We start from the raw sequence: 20,468 nt of genomic DNA, 5'->3' as shown, positions 1-20,468 counted from the left end.
AACCAGAGCATCACAGGTTGCCACTGGAGTCCTCTTCCACTCCTTCATGACGACATCACGGAGCTGGTGGATGTTAGAGACCTTGCGCTCCTCCACCTTCAGTTTGAGGATGCCCCACAGATGCTCAATAGGGTTTAGGTCTGGAGACATGCTTGGCCAGTCTACCGCCTTTACCCTCAGCTTCTTTAGCAAGGCAGTGGTCATCTTGGAGGTGTGCTTAGGGTCGTTATGTTGGAATACTGCCCTGCTGCCCAGTCTGCGAAGGGAGGGGATCTTGCTCTGCTTCAGTATGTCACAGTACATGTTGGCATTCATGGTTCCCTCAATAAACTGTAGCTCCCCAGTGCTGGCAGCACTCATGCAGGAACGCTGGCACTCGTGGGTCCTGGGATCCTGACGTCACTCCTGGCGGTGATGCGGGATTAATTGCCTCTCATTCACCGACAAAATGTGAGTGTGTTACTGCTGTGCTTACTTCAATAAATGTCTTGCTGCACTTAGAAGGCGCTGTGCTGTCTTCCCTCCTGAAGTAGTAGTTACTGCAGCTATGCAGGGCTGAAGGCAAAATGGCATTGAATCTGAGTAAATTCCAGAAGAAAAAAAACACGCGCAGGGTGTTGGAACTGGCGGCGTTATCCTGTCTTTCCCCTTTATGGTGATTTACAAGGATAAGGTAGTGCTTTGCCTCTGTCTGTCTGTCATTCCTTCCTGGTGGCCTCTGACTGTCATTTGAATGAAGACATTGCGTAGCCTCCCCTGTGTCCCAGTCCTAAACATCAGTAAAAAATTGCCTTGCATGCCTTGGATGTGTTTCTGAAAATTAGGGTGTACCTGACAGCTACGGAGTCTTTTAGGAAGTCAGACTCTCTATTTGTGCTCACGGACAGACCTCACAAAGGGTTGTCCACTTCTTTTGCAACCATTTCCAGATGGATGGTGGTTCAGGCTTACTGCAGCAAGGGTCAGGTTCCTCTTTTCCCTGTAAATGCGCACTCTCTACTAGGGCGTTTAGTGTCTCCTTGGCTTTCTATCATTCAGCGTCAGTGACGCAGGTTTGCAAGGCGGCCACCTGGTTGTGGGTGCACACTTTTTTTGCAAAGTGGATGTGTTGGCATCAGCAAGTGCTTCTTTTGGCCGCAAGGTTTTGCTGGCTGCTGTTTAGAGGACCTGGTCCTCTTTTAGGGTGTATTGTTTTTTTTTAGGTGAGCTCCAGTGTTTATGGCTGAGCTCCATGTTACCTGGTTGGCTATGGTTTGCCTTGGAAATTTTTCTGCTTTGGGACGTCCCAATGGTTAAGAAGAATCAGGAGCTGTGTCCGTCAATGAACGAAAGAGAAAATAGGATTTTTGACTTAACCTAAAATCCATTTCTCTGATGTTCATGATGGACAGAAGAAAGCTAACTACACAGAGGGGTGGGTGCTGATGTTCCTAACAGACACAGCACCCACCCCTCTGTGGAGTTGGCTATCTTCTGACACTGCTTGTAGCAAAACTGAGTGCCTATAGCTGAGAGTGGGTGTATACTCCCTGGGACTGCCCATAGGCATAGTAAAGCTTTTTTCTGCCTAGTGTCCTACTCCTGTAGGGGGCAGTATAACCCATGGTTAAGAAGAATCAGGAGCTGTGCCCGTCAATGAACGAAAGAGAAAAACAATTTAAAAGATGTAGTTCCTTTTTTAAAAATGTAAAACTTACCATTATTTTTTCAGCCATCTGCTGGATTTGCTGAGATTTAGTTTGAATATCTTCCTTCAACTTGTTCTCTCTGCGTTCCACATTCTCCAGTCTCCTGACTTGGTTTTCCAAGGAAAGGCGTCTCTCCTACATAAAATAAAACTACCAATTGTTATCCCTCTTTCATGTTAGTGGAAAATATAATCTAAGTGCAACGTTTAATCAGAAGAACATAGCAGGAGCATTTGTCAACAAATTATCCAGAATTTTAAATACATTTTCACAGGCAGACAATATACTGTATATGCAGTAATCACTTCACAAAATCACTAAAGGTATAAATAACATCAGATGATACATATATAGTAAACTGGTGTCATAAAAATGGCTACTACTATCATAGGAAGTGAAGAGTTATAAAAATAACCAGCAGCATATGGTGTTCAGCTTATATATTTATTAACATGAAAGTCATGTTTGTATATCTGTGTGGGTTCAGGTCTTCCAGAAGCTGCATCATACAGATACACGTTATCCTTAACTGCAAATGTGTGGGCGGAAAACACTGCAGATACATTACAGACATGATAAACGTCCTATATCCTGGGGACAAGAATATCTCTCTAGCAAGGCAGTGAGAAAAGGCTTCAGAGACCGGTCTATTCCAGCTCATTGCCTGCCTTAATTGTGCTAATACAGAATGTACTGGGCTATAGAAATGTGCTAAACAAGGAATGAGTGCTAACAAGAAACCTGGACAATAATAAAGGTTTAATCATACAGTGCTACAATGATAAAGCACAATGACACTGAAAGTCTAGGAAAATGGAGGGCGAAATGGGGGAGGTGTCACCTTTGGCAACCTGTCTGATGCTTTAACTCATTTTAACTCATTTTATACCTCTCAGAAAACTTGATTTCCCCCTAAGAATTATGTGCAAAAGCAATAAGGGGAGCTTTTATCTTACATCTCTTATAGTGACTGCACTAGGACCCACAACTTCTTTTACAAATGTACCTTGTAGGTAGCTTTGTTCAGCCACAAGGAATAAAAATAACATATTGTGTAAGCTACAGGTCACTAGAGTTGTAGCTAACACAAGGTTATGGACCACCCCCTCCCCTGTATTGGCACTGATTGGCAATTTACTATTAATTACTATATTTTATTTTTTTTTATCACTTTTATTCTTATTACAAGAATGTAAACATCCCTTGTAATAAGAATAGGGCATGCCAGGTCCTCTTTATGGAGAGATGTGGGGCCTAAAAAGATCCCACATCTCTCCTCTAGGCTGGAAAGACTGAAATTAAAAAAAAAAAAAAATAACACAATCCCCACTTTCCAGCGGAGTCCACGGCAGTCATAACGTCCCACCGAGGCCTCTAAGGCTGGCCATACATGATCAAATTTTCTTACAATTTTCTGTCCAATTTTCTTGAAATTTACCTTCAAGTATGTATTACAAAGGCCTGCCTAATTGGATACAAGTGAAAGTTTTGTTTAGCTTTGACCTCACATTATGTGGTTTGTGGTAAATCTATCAGAAAATTGTACAACAAAAATTGAACATGTATGGCCAGCCCAGGAGTCATGGAGACTGGCAGAGACCATCTGGTCAAAGCTCTATTTCTCTTCCATTAAAAAAATGGATTGGACGAAAAACCAATATAAACTGACAAATGGTCAGTTTTTTATCCGTTTTTGTATTGGTAGTTGATGTAAAAAAAAAAACTGATGAAAAACTGATGAGCACTAGTGAAAAACAGATGAGCACTAGTGAAAAACAGATGAGCACTATTGAAAAACAGATGAGCACTAGTGAAAAACAGATGAGCACTAGTGAAAAACAGATGAGCACTAGTGAAAAACTGATGAAAAACTGATAAACTGATGAGCACTAATGAAAAACTGATGAATACTTAATCTATTTTGACGTGACTGAACCAATTAAATGTACGATCCGGTCCAGGTGTGAAAAGGGCCTAAAGGCCCGTACACACGAGTCGAAATTCGGCCGGGAATTTTCGTCCGACGACCGATCTGTCGATTTTCGATTTGTTAGTATGGTGCTCTCGACAACCGACTCCGACTTTTCGGCCGAAAAAATCCTGGTGTGCAGGCTATAAAATTTTTGTCCTCCGTCAAAACACGTCCGATTTTCGTGCAGTCTGTACAGATTTTGATGGGGAAAAATCTTATGAGCAAGACTAGGCATGCTCAGAGTTGAAAAAACACAAAGAAAGCAATCCAACACCTGACATCACTTCTGAAGTAGAATTCTGTCGTGCGGGAAAATTCGTGTGCAGTCTAGAGCACATTCCAACCAACAGACACCACTCTGGACAAAAGACGAACGACCGGTCAGCGGAAATTCGTTGCGTGTGTACGAGGCTTTAGCCACTAGCAATAATCACTGAACATCAGAGAAATGGATTTTATGGTATGTCAAAAATCCCATTTTCTCTTTCGTTTATTGACGGACACAGCTCCTGATTCTTCTTAACCATTGGGATGTCCCAAAGCAGTGTCAAACATGAGGGGTGGGAAACAGCAGAACAAAATTCCCAGAACTAACCATAGCCAACCAGCTAACATGGAGATCAACCATAAACACTGGAGCTCACCAGAAAAAATCAATACACCCTCAAAGAGGACCAGGTCCTCTAAACAGTAGCCAGCAAAACATTGCGACCAAAAGAAGCATCTGCAGATGCCAACACATCCACTTTACAAAATAACTATTTTAAAAGTGTGCACAAACGACCAAGTGGCCGCCTTGCAAACCTGCGTCCATGATGCTGGATGACGGAAAGCCCAGGAGACACTAAATCCCTAGTACAGTGTACCTTGACAAGAGGAACCTGACCCTTGATGCAATAGGCCTGAACTGCCTGATCCATCTGGAAATGGTCGCAAAAGAAGCGGACAACTCCTAGTGAGGTCTGTCCGTGAACACAAAGAGAGTCTAGCTTCCTAAAAAACTCCGTAGCTGTCAGGTACACCCTAATTGCCGGAACCACATCCAAGGCATGCAAGGCAATGTCCTTTGGATGTATAGGCCTGGGACACAGGGAAGGAAACACAATGTCTTCATTAAAATGACAGTCAGAGACCACCTTAGGAAGGAATGAGGGACAGAGGCAAAACACCACCTTATCCATGTTGTTCACCATAAGGTGAATGACAGGATAAGGCCGCCAGTTCCAGACACCCTGCACACAGAGATGATGGCCTCTAAAGAAGGCCATCTTCTGAGGCAGCGAAGCAGGGAGGCTTCTGTAGAGCTGAAACCACCACATTAAGATTCCAGGGTGGCAACAGAGCCTGCACTGAAGGGATCAAATGTCGGACACCCTGAAGAAAAGGTACGCATTAGGGAGTGTGTGGCCAAAGGTCGTTTGAAAAGGATCGCCAAAAACCGGTATCTGGCCCTTCATGGTACTCAAAGGCAATTTCTGTTCAACTACCCGTTGAAGGAAGGTTAAGATCCGATCCACCGAGAAGGAGCGAAGATGAACCCCCGAGAGACTCATACCACGCAATGTACGTCTTCCACGTACGATGGTAGATCTCCTAGATTTCCTATCTTTCCACGTACGATGGTAGATCTCCTAGATTTCCTATCTTTTAACAGCATAGGAATCACTAACTCAGACAAACCTCCACCCTTCAGCATCTGTAAAGCAGGATGGAAGATTGGTCCTTGGGACAGCAGATCCCCAAGGAGCATCATCGACCAGCCATACCAGATCGGTTTACCAAGACCGGTGAGGCCAGCCTGGAGCCAGTAAAATGACCAGAATCCCTTCTGCCTGGATCCTGCCCAGTATTCGTAGCTGAAGTTTGAGAGGCTGGAAAGAATCGGTCTGCCCACCTTAGAATGCCAGCTACTTACTGAGCCGCCAGGACACTTCTTGCGCCCCCTTGGTGATTGACATAGACCACGGCTGTGGCATTGTCCGAATAAATTTGTATCGTACACCCCTGAAGACGTACTGTCCAAATAGCCAGACAAAGTCTGATCGCCATGGATCCTGTCCCATTTTACCAGAATCTCTTTAGCAGAGATATTGTGTGGAACTGTGTAAACAGACCGCATTGAGGGTGGACACTATCAGATCCAGCACCCGCATGCAAGCCCAAAGGGATGACCATCTGCTGAACAACAGAAGCTGAATTGCCTCCTTCAATGTCTGGAGTTTTTCCAGAGGAAGAAACACTCTGGCTGAGGCTGAGTGAGTTCCGAGTCAGACCCAGATAGTCCAGCTTTTGTGGACAGAACCAAAGCAGACTCCTGGAGGTTCAGAATCCTACCGAACTCCCTCAGAGTTCACAGAGAAATCTCCAGTTGGCCACCAGGGCAGTCGGAGACTCCGTTCGCAGAAGAAGATCATCCAGGTACCCCAGTAGCGCGATCCCCAGCTAACTCAAAAATGCCAGCCCCGGGGCCAACACTCTTATGAAGACCCGAGGAGCGGAGGCGAGACCAAGGTCAATGCCACAATAATGTATGATAATACTCCCCGACCACGGCAAAACAGAGGAAGCGATGGTGACGGGCACATATTAGAATGTAAAATTATATAAAGAAACAATGCACTATCTGCAAAGTGAAAAAACAAGCTGCCAGCACTACAATTAGGTATACATAATTGTGCATACATAAAAAATAAAAACAATTGTGCGGCGCAAAATAATTATCCATTCATTGAATCATGTATACAACAAAAGAGTAAAATTAAAAATATATCAAAACGTGAGTCCAAAAAAATGTGAATAGATCAATTGAGTCCATGTTACAATAAAATGTGTGAAAAAAGGACGGAAACATATTATAATGTGCAGGTAGGCGTTCTTCATGTCAATAGAAGCGAGAAGAAATCCCCCTGATGTAGGGACGCCACTACCGTGTGAAAGGACTCCATGAGGAACTTCTGTACTCGTACAAAGCAGTTTAGTGCCTTGAGGCCCAGAATTGGACGTATCTTGCCTTCCTTCCTGGGGACTGTAAAAAGGTTTGAATAAAAACCCCTGAAAACGTTCCGAAGTCGGTACCGGAACAATCACCCTTGAAGTAACAAGTCTTGCACTGCCCCAAAAATACCCCATAAGCAATCTGGGGAAAAGTGCAGGTTGGAAGGGAAGAACCTTTCCGGAGGATAAGACCAAACACGATCTTGTAGCCTGACCGAATAACTTTGTGGACCCACTTGTCCTGTACCAGGGGGGTAGATGTCCCCCCACCCCAGATACAGGTGAGGGTACCCCTGCATGTAGAGGCAGCCTTGTCCACAGATCTGGAAGAGCCCGCTTGTAACTAGCCAAACCAGGTCCTCTTGGAACCTCTGGTGGAGGTCCTGACCTTTGCTCCCTTGTCTTGAGACCCTGAGAGACGAAAAGGCCTCTTATGAGCCGAGGAGAATGGCCCAGGTACACAATGGGGCTCCTTGCCCTTCGTAGCCTGCGGAAGAAGAGTACTCTTCCCCCCTGCGAGACCTTTAATGATGTCATCCAAGGAAGCTCTAAACAGGCGATCCCCTACAAGGGGGAGATCAGATAAGGCTTTCTTAGAAGTCTGGTCCGCTGATCAGCAGTTTAGCCAGATAATACGCCGAAGGACCACTGCTGATACCAACAGCCTATAAATCAAAGGAGCCACATCCAAAAGGGCATCACAGATAAACTGTAGCCCCTGGACCAACTGATCCGCCAGCTCTGCAAAGACAGGGGGAAGTGGTTTCCCCTCCAGGTTCCGGCATAAAAATTAAGCCCACTTGGTCAGAGCTTGCGACACCAGGGCAATAGTAAATATCGGAAAAAAGTGCCAAACCAGCCACAGTGAACATATGGTAGGCCAGGGACTCTTCAACCGGAATAAAGGTAGATTTACCCTTTAAACCAAAGAGTCTACTACAGGTGGGACTGTCCACCTTTAATGCAGTTATCCTCATAAGGACACCGCAAGCAAAAAGCGTTTAGGAACCACTGCGTTTTGGAAAACCCCACTGTTTTGTGGCAATGTTATCAAAGTGAGCGGAAAAGGGAACATCCTCGCCACTTTGGAGGGCCTGTGGGTGCCAAAAGGCACCAGCGACTCAGATGCAGCATCAGCCTCAACCTCCATTTTCAAAGTGTCAGGCACTTACACAAACAGTGCATCCACCAGTGCCTTTTAATGCACGGCTAGAGGAGCAGAGTAATCATCCTCACTATCTGATCACTTAGGGTGCATAGATGCCCCGCAGGGGCCGCCCGCGGGGAAGCGGACGCGCAGGCAAGGTAGCCTGATGGTCCCCCAGCGCTAAAAGGGGCAGGTGCCCCACAAAATAATGGTGGCAAGGCTGTTATTCACAAATGAAGCGCCCTCCTTTCAAAGTGAGGCACCAAGCTGACCACATGGCCTAGCAGACAAGACGCGGCCTTAATTTTTTAAGTGCCCGGCAGATGTTGCGGACCCGGAAAAAACCCGGTCAGCAGAAACTCCAACAAGCCGCCTTTAAGACAGGGTTCATACACATTTTCACCAATAAAATTCCATGACTTTTCCATGACTTCACGTAAATATTCATGACCTAATGTTTCATGAAATGTCTATGTATACATGTTAAATAAGAAGAAATCCATGTCACACCCAGCATATTTTTACTAAAATAAATGACAATCTTTGTAGTGTACAGTACCTCTGCAGTTAGGGTTTCGTTTCTGGATACAGCGTGACTCAAAATGGTCCCTTGTTTTACAGTGGATGAGATGGAAGCACCGCTGCCGCAGCTGGGAGCCGGTGTCACTTCAGGCGCACGGGTGAAAAAGCCAACGATCAGATTGGAAGCTGTCAAGCACGCAGCTGCAGACTGGTGCTTTGCACCTTTAGCGTGGCTAGACAGCGCTGCCTCTCCCATGTTCGAAATGTCAAACGTTTTACGACACACACTGTACATTTAGCGGACATGATACAGGAGGTGGTCAGAGGCTGCGGACATGATACAGGAGGTGGTCAGAGGCTGCGGACATGATACAGGAGGTGGTCAGAGGCTGCGGACATGATACAGGAGGTGGTCAGAGGCTGCGGACATGATACAGGAGGTGGTCAGAGGCTGCGGACATGATACAGGAGGTGGTCAGAGGCTGCGGACATGATACAGGAGGTGGTCAGAGGCTGCGGACATGATACAAGAGAAGGTCAGAGACTACAGACATGATAGAAGATAGAAGAGCACAGGGGAAGCAGAGAGCACTGGAGGAGCTGAAGGGCACGGGGGGGAGGGGGGACTGGAAAGCATTGCAGGGGGGTTGGAAGGCGCGCAAACGGTTACCGCCCCCTTCCGCATCATCATCACGTTCATGCGGCCGGCCCGCCCTCCAGTGACGCTTCCGCTGCCTCATTGGTTGATAATCTCCCGGCTGTTGCTGCTGCTGCTAGCCAGTCACAGTGTCTCCAGGCAAACCGCGGCCGGCCCTCCCCGCTGCCTGATTGGGTCATCTCTTCGGCTGCTGCTGGCCAATGACAGCACGCGCATAATGCGGACGCGGAAGGACGCTAATACAGCGAAATGTAAATACAGTATGTGGCAATATAATTATAAAATAATTAAAATAATTAAGCATCCGCTTCCCGCTCCTCCACAGTAATTTAATTCCATGACTTTTCCAAAACCTAGTGTATTTCCTAATTTTCCATGACCTTTCCAGGCCTGGAAAGTGTCATCTAAAAATTCCAAAACCTTTCCAGGATTTCCATGACCGTATGAACCCTGTTAAGAGCATGTGGCAAAAGCCAGCTCATAACCTCACCCAGGGAGGGGGGAGCCGAAAGTCCACAGTGACCACCGAAACTTTGGAGGGGCTGGGGGGGGGGGGGGGACAGCTACTTACCACACCAGGAACAGGGTGGGCACTGCTCCGGACAGGACACCACTCCAGCCTAATGTGGGTGCTGTCGATCAGTAGGAAATGGTGCGACTCAGGCCGAAGCCAGTTCATATGGGGCTATGTCGCGGCTGACCTATCGTGGAGCTGCTGTCTGCACAAGCTCGCTGGCCGGACTGGGAGAGGGACTCTTAAGGATCTAGATCATCCAGTTCGTCAGCCAGTCCAGCACTTGATTAGATCACAGGAACAAAATAATAAAAGGAGGAAAAAATGATTTTTAAAAAGAAAAAGTTGCCAGGACCAGAGATACCAGCAAGGAACCTGGTCCTTACTCCTGACTAGGCAGAGCCTATAGCTGAGAGTGGGTGTATACCCTCTGGGACTGCCCATAGGTGTAGTTAAGCTTTTTCCTGCCTAGTATCCTACTTCTGTAGGGGGTAGTATAACCCAATGGTTAATAAGAATCAGGAGCTGTGTCTGTCAACGAATGAAAGAGAAACCCATATTCCGTGCAAGTTTCTCTCATGGTGTCCGGAGTGCACTACAGTTGCATTCTGCAGCGGTTGTCAATATTAAGTTAAGGACACCCCAAACACAGTGCGCTTGCTTGGATCGAATTGCACTGTACAGAAGTATCATGCAATGTGGTTGCAGTGAGTTTCCAAAACTAGTGCATGCAATACTTGGTGCGGTGAGGTGGTATTTAACCACTTGCCGACCGCCGCACGACTATCTACGGCGGCGGTCAGCCCCTCACAGGCAAAGTGACGTAGGTCTACGTCGCTCGCCTGTGAGGGTTTAGGGAGCGAGCGCGCGCCGCCGGAGGCGCGCTCCCGCTCCCGCGTGGTCACGGACCCCCCCGCGCGTGTGACCGGCGGACCCGATCGCCGCCGGCCACTCTGCGATCGGCGGGGGAGAGGGAGAAAGTCAGGCAGCTTGTGTAAACAAGCTCCCTGTCATTTTCCTCTCTGTATGAGAGATGATCACATGGATCTACTATGTAGATCCATTGATCACTCTGCATACAGTTGAAGCCACAGCCAATCACAGTTAGAATCACGCCCCTAGGGACACACACAGCCCCTCCCTCTCAAATAAAGTTAACCCCTTCACTACCAGTGTATTTTTACAGTAACAGTGCATATATATAGCACTGATTACTGTAGAAATGTCACTGGTAACCCCAAAAATGTCAGTCAAGGGTCCGATCTGTCCGCCGCAATGTCGCAGTACCGCAAAAAAAATCGCAGATCGCCGCCATTACGCGTTAAAAAAAAAAACAACAAAAATGACAAAAATCTTTCCCTTTGTTAGTAAACGCAATAACTTTTGCGCAAACCAATCAAAATACGCTTTTTGCGATTTTTTTTACCAAACATAGGTAGCATAAAACAAATTGGCCGAAAATATTAAAAAATTTTGATTTTTAAATTTTTTTTTTGGGGGGAATTTCATATAAAAAAAAGGGAAAAATATTGCTATTTTTGCAAAATTTACGCTCTTTTTTTGTTTATAGCGCGTGATCAAAAAATCGCACAGGTGATCAAATACCGCCAAAAGAAAGCTCTGTTTGTGGGAAAAAAAGGACGCCAAATTCGTTTAGGTACAGCGTCGCACGACCGCGCAATTGTCCGTTAAAGTCACACAGTGCCGAATCGCAAAATACCCTCTGGTCGTTTAGCAGCCAAATCCTCCGGGGCTTAAGTGGTTAAGTCCATTCAAAATGATTATGCTGAAATCGCACAGGAACACACTAGTGTGAACCGGCCTATAGAGTTAATAGCTAGTCGAACCTCTTTTGGCAGTAATGACTTCAAGCAAGCGCTTTCGGCAGATCTGGGTCAGACCTGCACAACTTTTGGGAGAAATTTTAGACCATTCCTCTGTACAAAACTGCTTCAGCTAAGACACAGTTGTAGAAGTTCTTGCATGAATCACTATCTTGAGGTCATTCAACAGCATTTTTATTGGGTCTGGTCTTTGACTGGCCACTCCAAAAGGTGCATTTTCGTTTTCTGCAGCCAGTCTGTGGTGATTGTGATGAATTACTTCCATGCCTAGAGTAATTGTCCTGCTGCATCACCCAGCTTCTACTAAGCTTCAGTTGGTGGACAGTCACCCTGACATTATCGTGTAGGTAAATTTGGTAAGCTTGGGAATCAATATTCCCATCGATAAGAACAAGTGGTCCAGACTCTGAGGCAGCAAAGCAAGCCCAAATCACGATGTTCCCTCCACCATACTTCGCTGTTGGGATGATGTCTTGATGCTGCTTTTTTTGTGCCCTTTTTGCACCATACATAGTGCTGAGTATTCTTCCTGAATAATTCAACTTTTGTTTAATCAGTCCACAAAACATTTTCTTCGTAGTGCTGTGGTTTGTGAAGGTGCTCTTTGGTAAACTTAAGGCATGCAGCAATGTTTTTTTTTGTTTTTTTGAGAGCAGCAACTTCCTCTGTGGTGCTCTGCAATGGACACCCTACCTATTTAAAGGCTTACATATGGTAGACTCACAAACAGGGATGTTTCCCAGTTCCCGTGATGTCTTCAAGCTTTTAACTGTTACTCATGGGTTCTTCTTTACCTCACCGAGGCTTCTGCATTGTGCCTTGGGAGTCATCTTGGATAGGCGCCCAATATTAAGAAAAGTAGCCACAGTACTAAATTATCTCCATTTATAGACAATTTGTCGACTGATGGATGCCTTAACACTTAGAGATTGCTTTGTACCCCTTTACAGCCTTATGCAGATCAACTACTAGTGGTGCAACGAAATTTCGGCAACCGAAATTTTTGGCAGAAAATCGGCCTATCCCATTTCAGCCGAAATTAATGTCCGCCGCGAGGAAGAAGGGCGCCACGCGGGTTTCAAAAATCCCGCCTCTCTCCTTTCATTGATGTCACTACTACGACTATGTGTATGAATTAACACACCGGGCAGTCGGGCGAGCAGCCACTAATAGCTATAACTAAGTGAGCTCTTCACTACCCTGTCAGGCGTATCTCCACTGACAGGGAAGTGAAGGGCTCACTTCGTTATAGCTATTAGCGGCCGCTCGCCCGCCCGGTGTGTTAGTTCATACACATAGTCGTAGTAGTGACATCACTGAGAGGCGGGCCGCTGGCCAGAGGCGGGATTTTTGAAACAAAGGACACAGGAGGAGAAGAGAGTTTGCCTGCTTGCCTGCGACATGGAGGTGCCACCATGTGGGAGGAGCCAAGCAAGTAAATCCCACCACAAGTAAGCAGATTGCCATCATCATGGGGGGAGGGGGGAGGGGGGCGGAGGGGGCGCTGGGGGGAGGCTAATTACCTATGGTATTTGTATTATGCAGCATGAGGGGGTTAATGTATTCCCACTGCTGGTCACTGATGCATTAGTGACCGACCAGTGGCAGTTAATTAACCCCTTTGTGCTGCATTAGTGCAACCAGTATCAGTGTCAGTGCAACCAGTGTTAATTTACACTGACACTGGTGCCACTAATGCAGCACAAAGGGGTTAATTAACTGCCACTGGTCGGTCACTAATGTATCAGTGACCAGTGGCAATACATTAACCCCCTCATGCTGCATAATACAAATACCATTGGCAATTAAATTACCCACTTGCCAACCCATCACGGTACATATACTGCGACAGGGTGGCAGCTACAGGTGCACATTGCTGCCTGTTTCTGGTGTTTTCTGTTTCCCATCCATCCATTAGCATTCATGTACTCCCATATTGGAGACACTCAGTAGACACTCAGTTTTAGTGTTAGCTAGTGGTAGGACTGCAGAATACACAGGGTGCCTTGGAGTGGCCTGCAGCTTATACATGCGTTTGCAAATGTGTGTTAACTAAACCCCTGTTTTTAACCTATTATGTTAGACAGGTTTATTTGGTTTGTCAGCAGACTGGTGGGTAAGTATAGCAAACTAAGGGCCGGTTGGTTTCTACACACACACACACCTTCTTTAATCCCCTTTTTTTCTTCAGTTCTGTTATATACAGGGATGGAGACGCTGAGCAGTGCTCGCCAGTGTCTCATGTAAAGTCCCAAAAGTGCCTAAATTTTCCATGCTGCCAGGGATGGAGACGCTCGCTTTACAGGCTGGTGTTTCATCTAAAGTCCCAATTTCCCTTTACCATCTATATTACTGGGATGGGGGTGTGTGTCTCCCAGCTGGTCATTTTTTAGTTTGCACTCTATGGCTTTCACATAGCCATTCGTTTTTCAATACCAGTAATGGCTGGGAGCAGGTGGGGGAGGATTGGGCCACCTCCAAGCTCACCTGTTTCCCATCCATCCATTAGCATTCATGTACTCCCATATTGGAGACACTCAGTAGACACTCAGTTTTAGTGTTAGCTAGTGGTAGGACTGCAGAATACTCAGGGTGCCTTGGAGTGGCCTGCAGCTTATACATGCGTTTGCAAATGTGTGTTAACTAAACCCCTGTTTTTAACCTATTATGTTAGACAGGTTTATTTGGTTTGTCAGCAGACTGGTAGGTAAGTATAGCAAACTAAGGGCCGGTTTGTTTTTTACACACACACACCTTCTTTAATCCCCTTTTTTTCTTCAGTTCTGTTATATACAGGGATGGAGACGCTGAGCAGTGCTCGCCAGTGTCTCATGTAAAGTCCCAAAACTGCCTAAATTTTCCATGGTGTATGCCCCTGTTCTACCTATTTTAAAATAATTTGGGGGAAAGCAGTCATTTTCGGTTTCGGTTTTCGGCCAAGGGCATCCTGAATTTTCGGTTTTGGTCCATAAGTTTTATTTCGGTGCATCCCTATCAACTAGGGCTGAACGATATTAGATGTGCACATCGACATCGTGCAGTGAGCCTGGGCGTCCCACTCGCAGCGATCATCCTGCTGTAACAGCAGACACCTCTCTCCCCACTGGCAGCCCACACATCTCCCTGAGCATCACCCGCGCCCTGCACATGTTCGGATGTAAACAGACAGGAGAAGGAACCCGGGAGGAGGGAGGGAGGTTTCACTGCCAGAGCTGCGCTGATGATCTGAGGTCTGTGTAGTTTTATAGATACAGTGGAGGGGGCGCACAGTAACCGGGAAGGGCAAGTAGCACACATGATGGGGGGGAGGGGCGCAAGAGGATATGTATTGGGAGGAGAGAGTACTTCTGCTAGTGGGGTGGGGGGGGGGGGGGAATGGGGTCCTCTTAACCTGCTGTGACACTTCCCACCGAGTTCCCTACAGTAACATTAATCCTGTATGGTACAATTTAGAAGGCTGCAGTACTGCCCTACATTACCTTAACGCTGTATGGTCAGAAGGCTGCACGTTCAGCGTGCCAGCACAGTGCACAGTCACACGTAAATGGATTGCTGTGCCACTGCTCACGGCGCTCACCGCTCAGTCACAGCCAACATTCACAACATTCATCATGCGCGACGAAGAGGATCCGCCGCAAAAAAATATCGCAATAAATATCGTGGGAAAAAAAATATCGCAATGTGATTTTTTTTCAATATCGTGCAGCCCTACTATCAACTACTCTTAAAAATATGTCTTCAAAGATTTCCTTTTTGCGAGGCATGGTTCACACCAGCTGGTGCTTCTTATGAACAGCAATCTTATAATATTTGAGTGCCTTATCAATCAAAGTAGCTATAAAACACACCTCCAAACTTATTTAATTTACTGGAATGAAAAGGGTGTGCAAACTACTGATTCCAATTAGCTTTTATTGAAGTAATTAGTCTATGGGTTTACTTACTTTTTCCTCAAGCGCTGCAAATGTTTAATAGGTGTGTTCAATAATGACACGAGTAATTCGAATTGTTTATTATCAGCTTAAAGTGTAATTCCAGTCAAAATCTAAGCCTAAATCTACTCCCGCCTCCATTGTAACTCTATTCTATCTACCTTGTAAATGAAAAGATGTCTATACTTACCTATTCTGAAGCCACTCTGGTCCGGTCATATGATTGGGTCCCAGCGCCAGCTTCAGTGTAGAGAAAGGACAGCTGCCAATGGCTGCCCCATAGTAAGCCTATGGGAGACATCGCCCAGGCTCTGCTTCCATTGTCACTGCCTCTACTCTCCTGAAGATCCCCACCTGGTAAAACTTAAGGCATCATAAAGCTTCCTATAAGCACCTGTGATTTTCACCTGCGTAAGATGTGCATTGATCATGTATTTTCATAATATCATTTGTTGCCCTGTACCACAGCCTAAAGTAGAGCAAATCTTTATATTCCAGTATTAGCAGTTTCTGATTGCATTAAAACATGAAACATGGCAAAGCACAGGGTAACGCATGACCTTTGTCTGTAGTGTGAGAACAGCCATTTCCTGTGAAGAAAATGCATATCCCACAATCCTTGGGTCACTCAATCTAGGGCCTCCGCAGGAGAGAGCTAAATAGTAATTAGATCTGATATAGCCACAAACAGGCAAATCGATGAACAGATAATTAATACATGCTGGAAGAGGTGTGTTTCATCACATTAGCACACCCTCATTTGTGATGCAACACAGAGGAAATGGCGAGGCATGGTTTGGACGCTGTATGACCCAGAACAAGAAGTTGCCTTTCCCTTTGGAGAGTAGGGACAAGTTAGCAGCAACAATACATGGTCATAGGGTAAAGATCAGCCATGACACTACAAATTGCAGTCACAACATGTGGCTTATAAGGTAGGGCAAATAAACAACACAGGGAATTGACCACCACCAATATATAGTTAAATCAACAAAAATATTTGCAAGAGCACAATGCCTTTAGGAAGTACGTGAGCAGGAGATCAGGTAGCAGCCTTTCAATCTCAGATGCTGAAAAGCCCATGAAGCACTAACAGGCCTAGAACAGTGTGCTTAAACAGGAAAGAGTGGAACCCAAACCTTTAGAATATAAGCTTGAAAAAGACTTGTCCAGGCCACCTAGCAATGGCGAAACCAGAGGCAGGAAACCCACCATCGGAATCTTTAGAAAAGGACAGAAAGGAACTAAGACTGACCAATGGAAGTTGTAGTCGGGAGGTAAACTGTACAACATCCAGAAAGTGAAGCTATTTTTCCTTGGGATGTTTCAGAGTAGGACACAAGGAGGGAAGGAGAAGGCCACCTCGAGAAGAAAGGAGGCCCTGCAGAACCAGGACAACTTTATAACTGTGTAGCACGAGGAGAAGAACTCTACAGGATAAGGCCACTAATACAAAGACTTGGCTCGCAGAGGAAATAGCAACAAGGAAGGCAACCTTTGGATCAAGTCAGCTAAAGGAATTTCCTAAATTGGTTTGAAGAGAAAAAAAGAACCAAGTTGAAAACCTACTAAGCCACCACAGGAGCAATGTAAGTGACGCCCTGAACAAAGACCTTCACTACTAGGTAATAGGCCGGCAGTCCATGAAAAAGAATTGCTAGGGCTGAGATCAGACCATTGGGGATACTCAAAGCCAAATGACCCACACCAGCATGGAGGTGTAACGCTCCTGCGTTTCTTATATGGTGTGGATTTTCAGCTGCAGAAATAGTTCCACGTCAGCAGTCATGTAAGAGATATGCTGAGATACCATTCCCAACCTCAATGACTCATCATGTGTGGAAGGTCTTATTTCAGCCAGTAAATACACACAATTAGCAAGCTGGTTCCTAGAATGACTTTATGTATGTGGTAACACAATGATGAAGGTTGAGGGATAGGTTGAGTGGAGGTGGTAGGTGATAGACACTTGAAGGTGAGACAGTAGCAGATGGATGCAGGAAGGTTTAGCAATGTTGTATGGTAGCAGATGACAGAATAGCAGGTGGACATACAAAAGAGATCAACCCAGTGCAGAAAAGTAGCAGTAGTCTCAAGAGCTAGCAATCTAGTTATGCAGATGTGATAAACAGTCTTTACTATGCAGAGCTAGATAGTGTAAGCTTAGTATAAGTTTATAGAGAATTCCCCTGCGGGGTACTTAGCACTATTAGCGATACAGCCGAAGGGTGGTTCAGGAGAGGCGGATGATCCAGTAGCGAGATACAGGGATCAGCGCGGCGAGGTTCCGTCAGCGAGGTAAGCTTGCAAGCATGGAAGCTTCAAGCAAGGTTAGCATCCAGGTAAGGGTGTTTAAACGAACACATGTGAGTGAGAACCGGCGCTTTAAATAGCCATCTAGTCCGGCGCTGGGTGATGACAGCTCCAGTCTTAAAGGTGTATGCGCACCTTTCCAAAAGTAAATGGTGGGGCGCATACACTTGTGGAAAGTGTAATTTAGGGTACCAAAGGTACCGGAACATTACAATACCCCCCCCTTAAGGCCTGCTCCTGAAGGCCTCTGGAGCTGGTTTGTCTGGGTAGCTCGCATGAAAATTGCGGATTAATCTAGGGGCATGTATGTCAGAGGTGTTTAGCCAGGTGTCGTCTTGGGGCCCATAGTTCTTCCATCTAACCAAGTACTGAAGTCTTCTTCTGTAGATACGAGAATCCAGAATCTCTTTTATCTCGTATTCTTCTCCACCTTCAACTTGTACAGGAGGGGGAGGTGGAATATTAGGCCTTATTCCTTGGTCCGGAACATGGGGTTTTAGTAGCGACACATGGAAAATGGGATGGATTTTTAGGTCCATTGGCAATGTAAGCTGCACTGCAGCTTTTCCAATAAGTTTCTTGATTGGGAAAGGTCCCAAGAACAGAGGTCCAAGCTTTTTGCTAGGGATCTTCAGTCTCAAGTTTTTTGTTGAGAGCCAAACGAGGTCCCCGATAGTATACTGTGGAGAAGGTCTTCTACGAAGATCATAGTACTTCTTTTGTTGACTGTGAGCGTGTGCAATGGTAGTATTTAGTAAACCCAGAGAATCCTTTATTTGGGTAAGATAGTCTGAGGCTACTGGGTTATTTGAAGGAAGGATGCGTGGAGGGAGAATAGAGGGATGGAACCCATAGTTCAAGTACAACGGACTCTGCTTGGTTGTACTGTGAGTTGCGTTGTTGTAGGCAAATTCTGCCAGGGGGAGAAGATCCAACCAATCATCCTGTTGGTAAGAAGTGTAACAACGTAAATACTGCTCGATGCATTGGTTGACTCTTTCAGTCTGTCCGTTGGTCTACGGATGGTAAGGAGAAGTGAGCTTCCGCTCAATCCGTAGTATGTGACATAGTTCTTGCCAGAATTTAGAAATAAATTGGGATCCACGGTCAGACAGAAGAGTTTTTGGGATACCATGTAATCTGAAGACATGTTTCATCAGGAGTTCTGCCGTTTGTTTGGACGAAGGTAGTCTGCGAATAGCAATGAAATGTGCCATCTTTGTCAGATGGTCCACTGACACCAAGATGGTATTAAATCCTTTGGAAGGAGGCAATTCTACAATGAAGTCCAATGACAAAACCTCCCATGGAGTTTGGGGTATTGGTAGACTGCATAGTAGACTGGATGGTCTCGTAGTGTCAATTTTGGACCTGGCACAGACATTGCATGAAGAGACGAATTTTTGTATAGATGTTTTCATGTCAGGCCACCAGAATTGTCGAGAAATCAAATTGAAAGTCTTTGTCATACCCATATGTCCTGCCATAGGCACATCATGCGATAATTCCAAGATCTTGGTGCGTAGGGTAGGTGGTATGTAAAGTTTGTCGTTGTAGTAGAGGAAGCCTTCTGCATCAGTAGTTAGTTGTGGTGGGGGTGAATCCAAACTTATACCATGCAGAACCTCTTCCTTTAAGGAACGGACAACTCCAATAATGCGTTTGTGAGGTATTATAGGAACGGAAGGGATTTCAAAGTAGTTTTCTTCAGTTAGTCGTGATAGTGCATCCGCCTTTTTGTTCTTATCTGCAGGTGTGTAGGTCACTAGGAAGTTAAACCTTAGAAAGAATAGTGACCATCGTACCTGTCGATGCGAGAGAGTTTTGCTAGTCTGAAGATATTGGAGGTTTTCATGGTCCGTGTATATAATTATTGGTAGTTGGGTGCCTTCGAGTAAATGTCGCCAATTCTCCAGAGCCAATTTTATAGCAAGCAGTTCCTTTTCACCCACGGGGTAATTTATCTCGGGACTGCTCAGGGATTTAGAAAAAAAAGCGACTGGATGAAGTGGTGAAGTGTGGGTAGGTCGTTGGGAGAGTATTGCTCCTACTGCCATGTTTGACGCATCTACCTCCAGAATGTATTGGAGGGATGGGTCTGGATGGCGTAATATGGGAGCGGAAGTAAACCTTGTCTTTAACAAGTGGAAAGCCTTATTTGCTTCTTCTGACCATTTAAATGGTATTTTTATGCTAGTGAGCTGTGTGAGGGGTCTCACAATAGCAGAAAAGTTTTTTATGAACTTCCTGTAGAAATTTGAAAATCCCAGGAATCGCTGTAGCGCCTTGCGTGTAGTTGGTGTAGGCCAATCCTGAATGCAGGATATTTTACTCATGTCCATCTCTATTCCTGTTTTGGATATGATGTAGCCTAGAAAGAGTACCTCATCTTTATGGAACAAGCATTTCTTCAGCTTCACATAAAGATTATGTGCAAGCAATCTCGATAATACAAGTCTTACATGTCTTATGTGTTCAGACAGGGTCCGTGAATATATAAGTATATCGTCCAGATATACCACAACACAGACATCTAGTAAGTCTTTAAAAATATCGTTTATAAATCGTTGGAAAACTGCAGGGGCATTGCATAGGCCGAATGGCATCACAAGATATTCGAACAATCCGTATCTAGTTCTGAATGCAGTCTTCCACTCGTGTCCATCACGGATTCGAATGAGATTGTATGCTCCCTTCAGGTCTAATTTTGAAAAATAGGTAGCTCCATGCACCTGCTCAATGAGCTCAGGGATAAGCGGTAGAGGATAGCGATCTTTTATTGTGATAGCATTCAATTTCCTGTAGTCGATGATAGGTCTGAGACTTGAATCTTTATTGCGAACAAAAAAGAGTCCTGCTGCTGTGGAAGAAGTGGAAGGTCTAA

General features: G+C 45.5%; 1 protein-coding gene across 5 annotated transcripts in view; it reads right to left on the bottom strand.

Moving 5' to 3' along the window:
• The window catches only part of CIT (citron rho-interacting serine/threonine kinase), a 429,539-nt gene that overhangs the window by 241,622 nt on the left and 167,449 nt on the right, over positions 1-20,468 (bottom strand). For all 5 annotated transcript variants that reach the window (XM_082258872.1, XM_082258873.1, XM_082258874.1 and 2 more), the window contains one exon: positions 1,698-1,823. In XM_082258872.1, coding sequence (XP_082114998.1) covers positions 1,698-1,823 — 126 coding nt within the window. The remainder of the gene's footprint in view (positions 1-1,697; positions 1,824-20,468) is intronic.

This window comes from Pelophylax lessonae (assembly GCF_965119305.1).
Source record: "Pelophylax lessonae genome assembly, chromosome: 1".
NCBI lineage: Eukaryota > Metazoa > Chordata > Amphibia > Anura > Ranidae > Pelophylax > Pelophylax lessonae.
The sequence above is the reverse complement of the archived record's forward strand: the minus strand, read 5'-3'. Positions and strand labels throughout refer to the sequence as shown.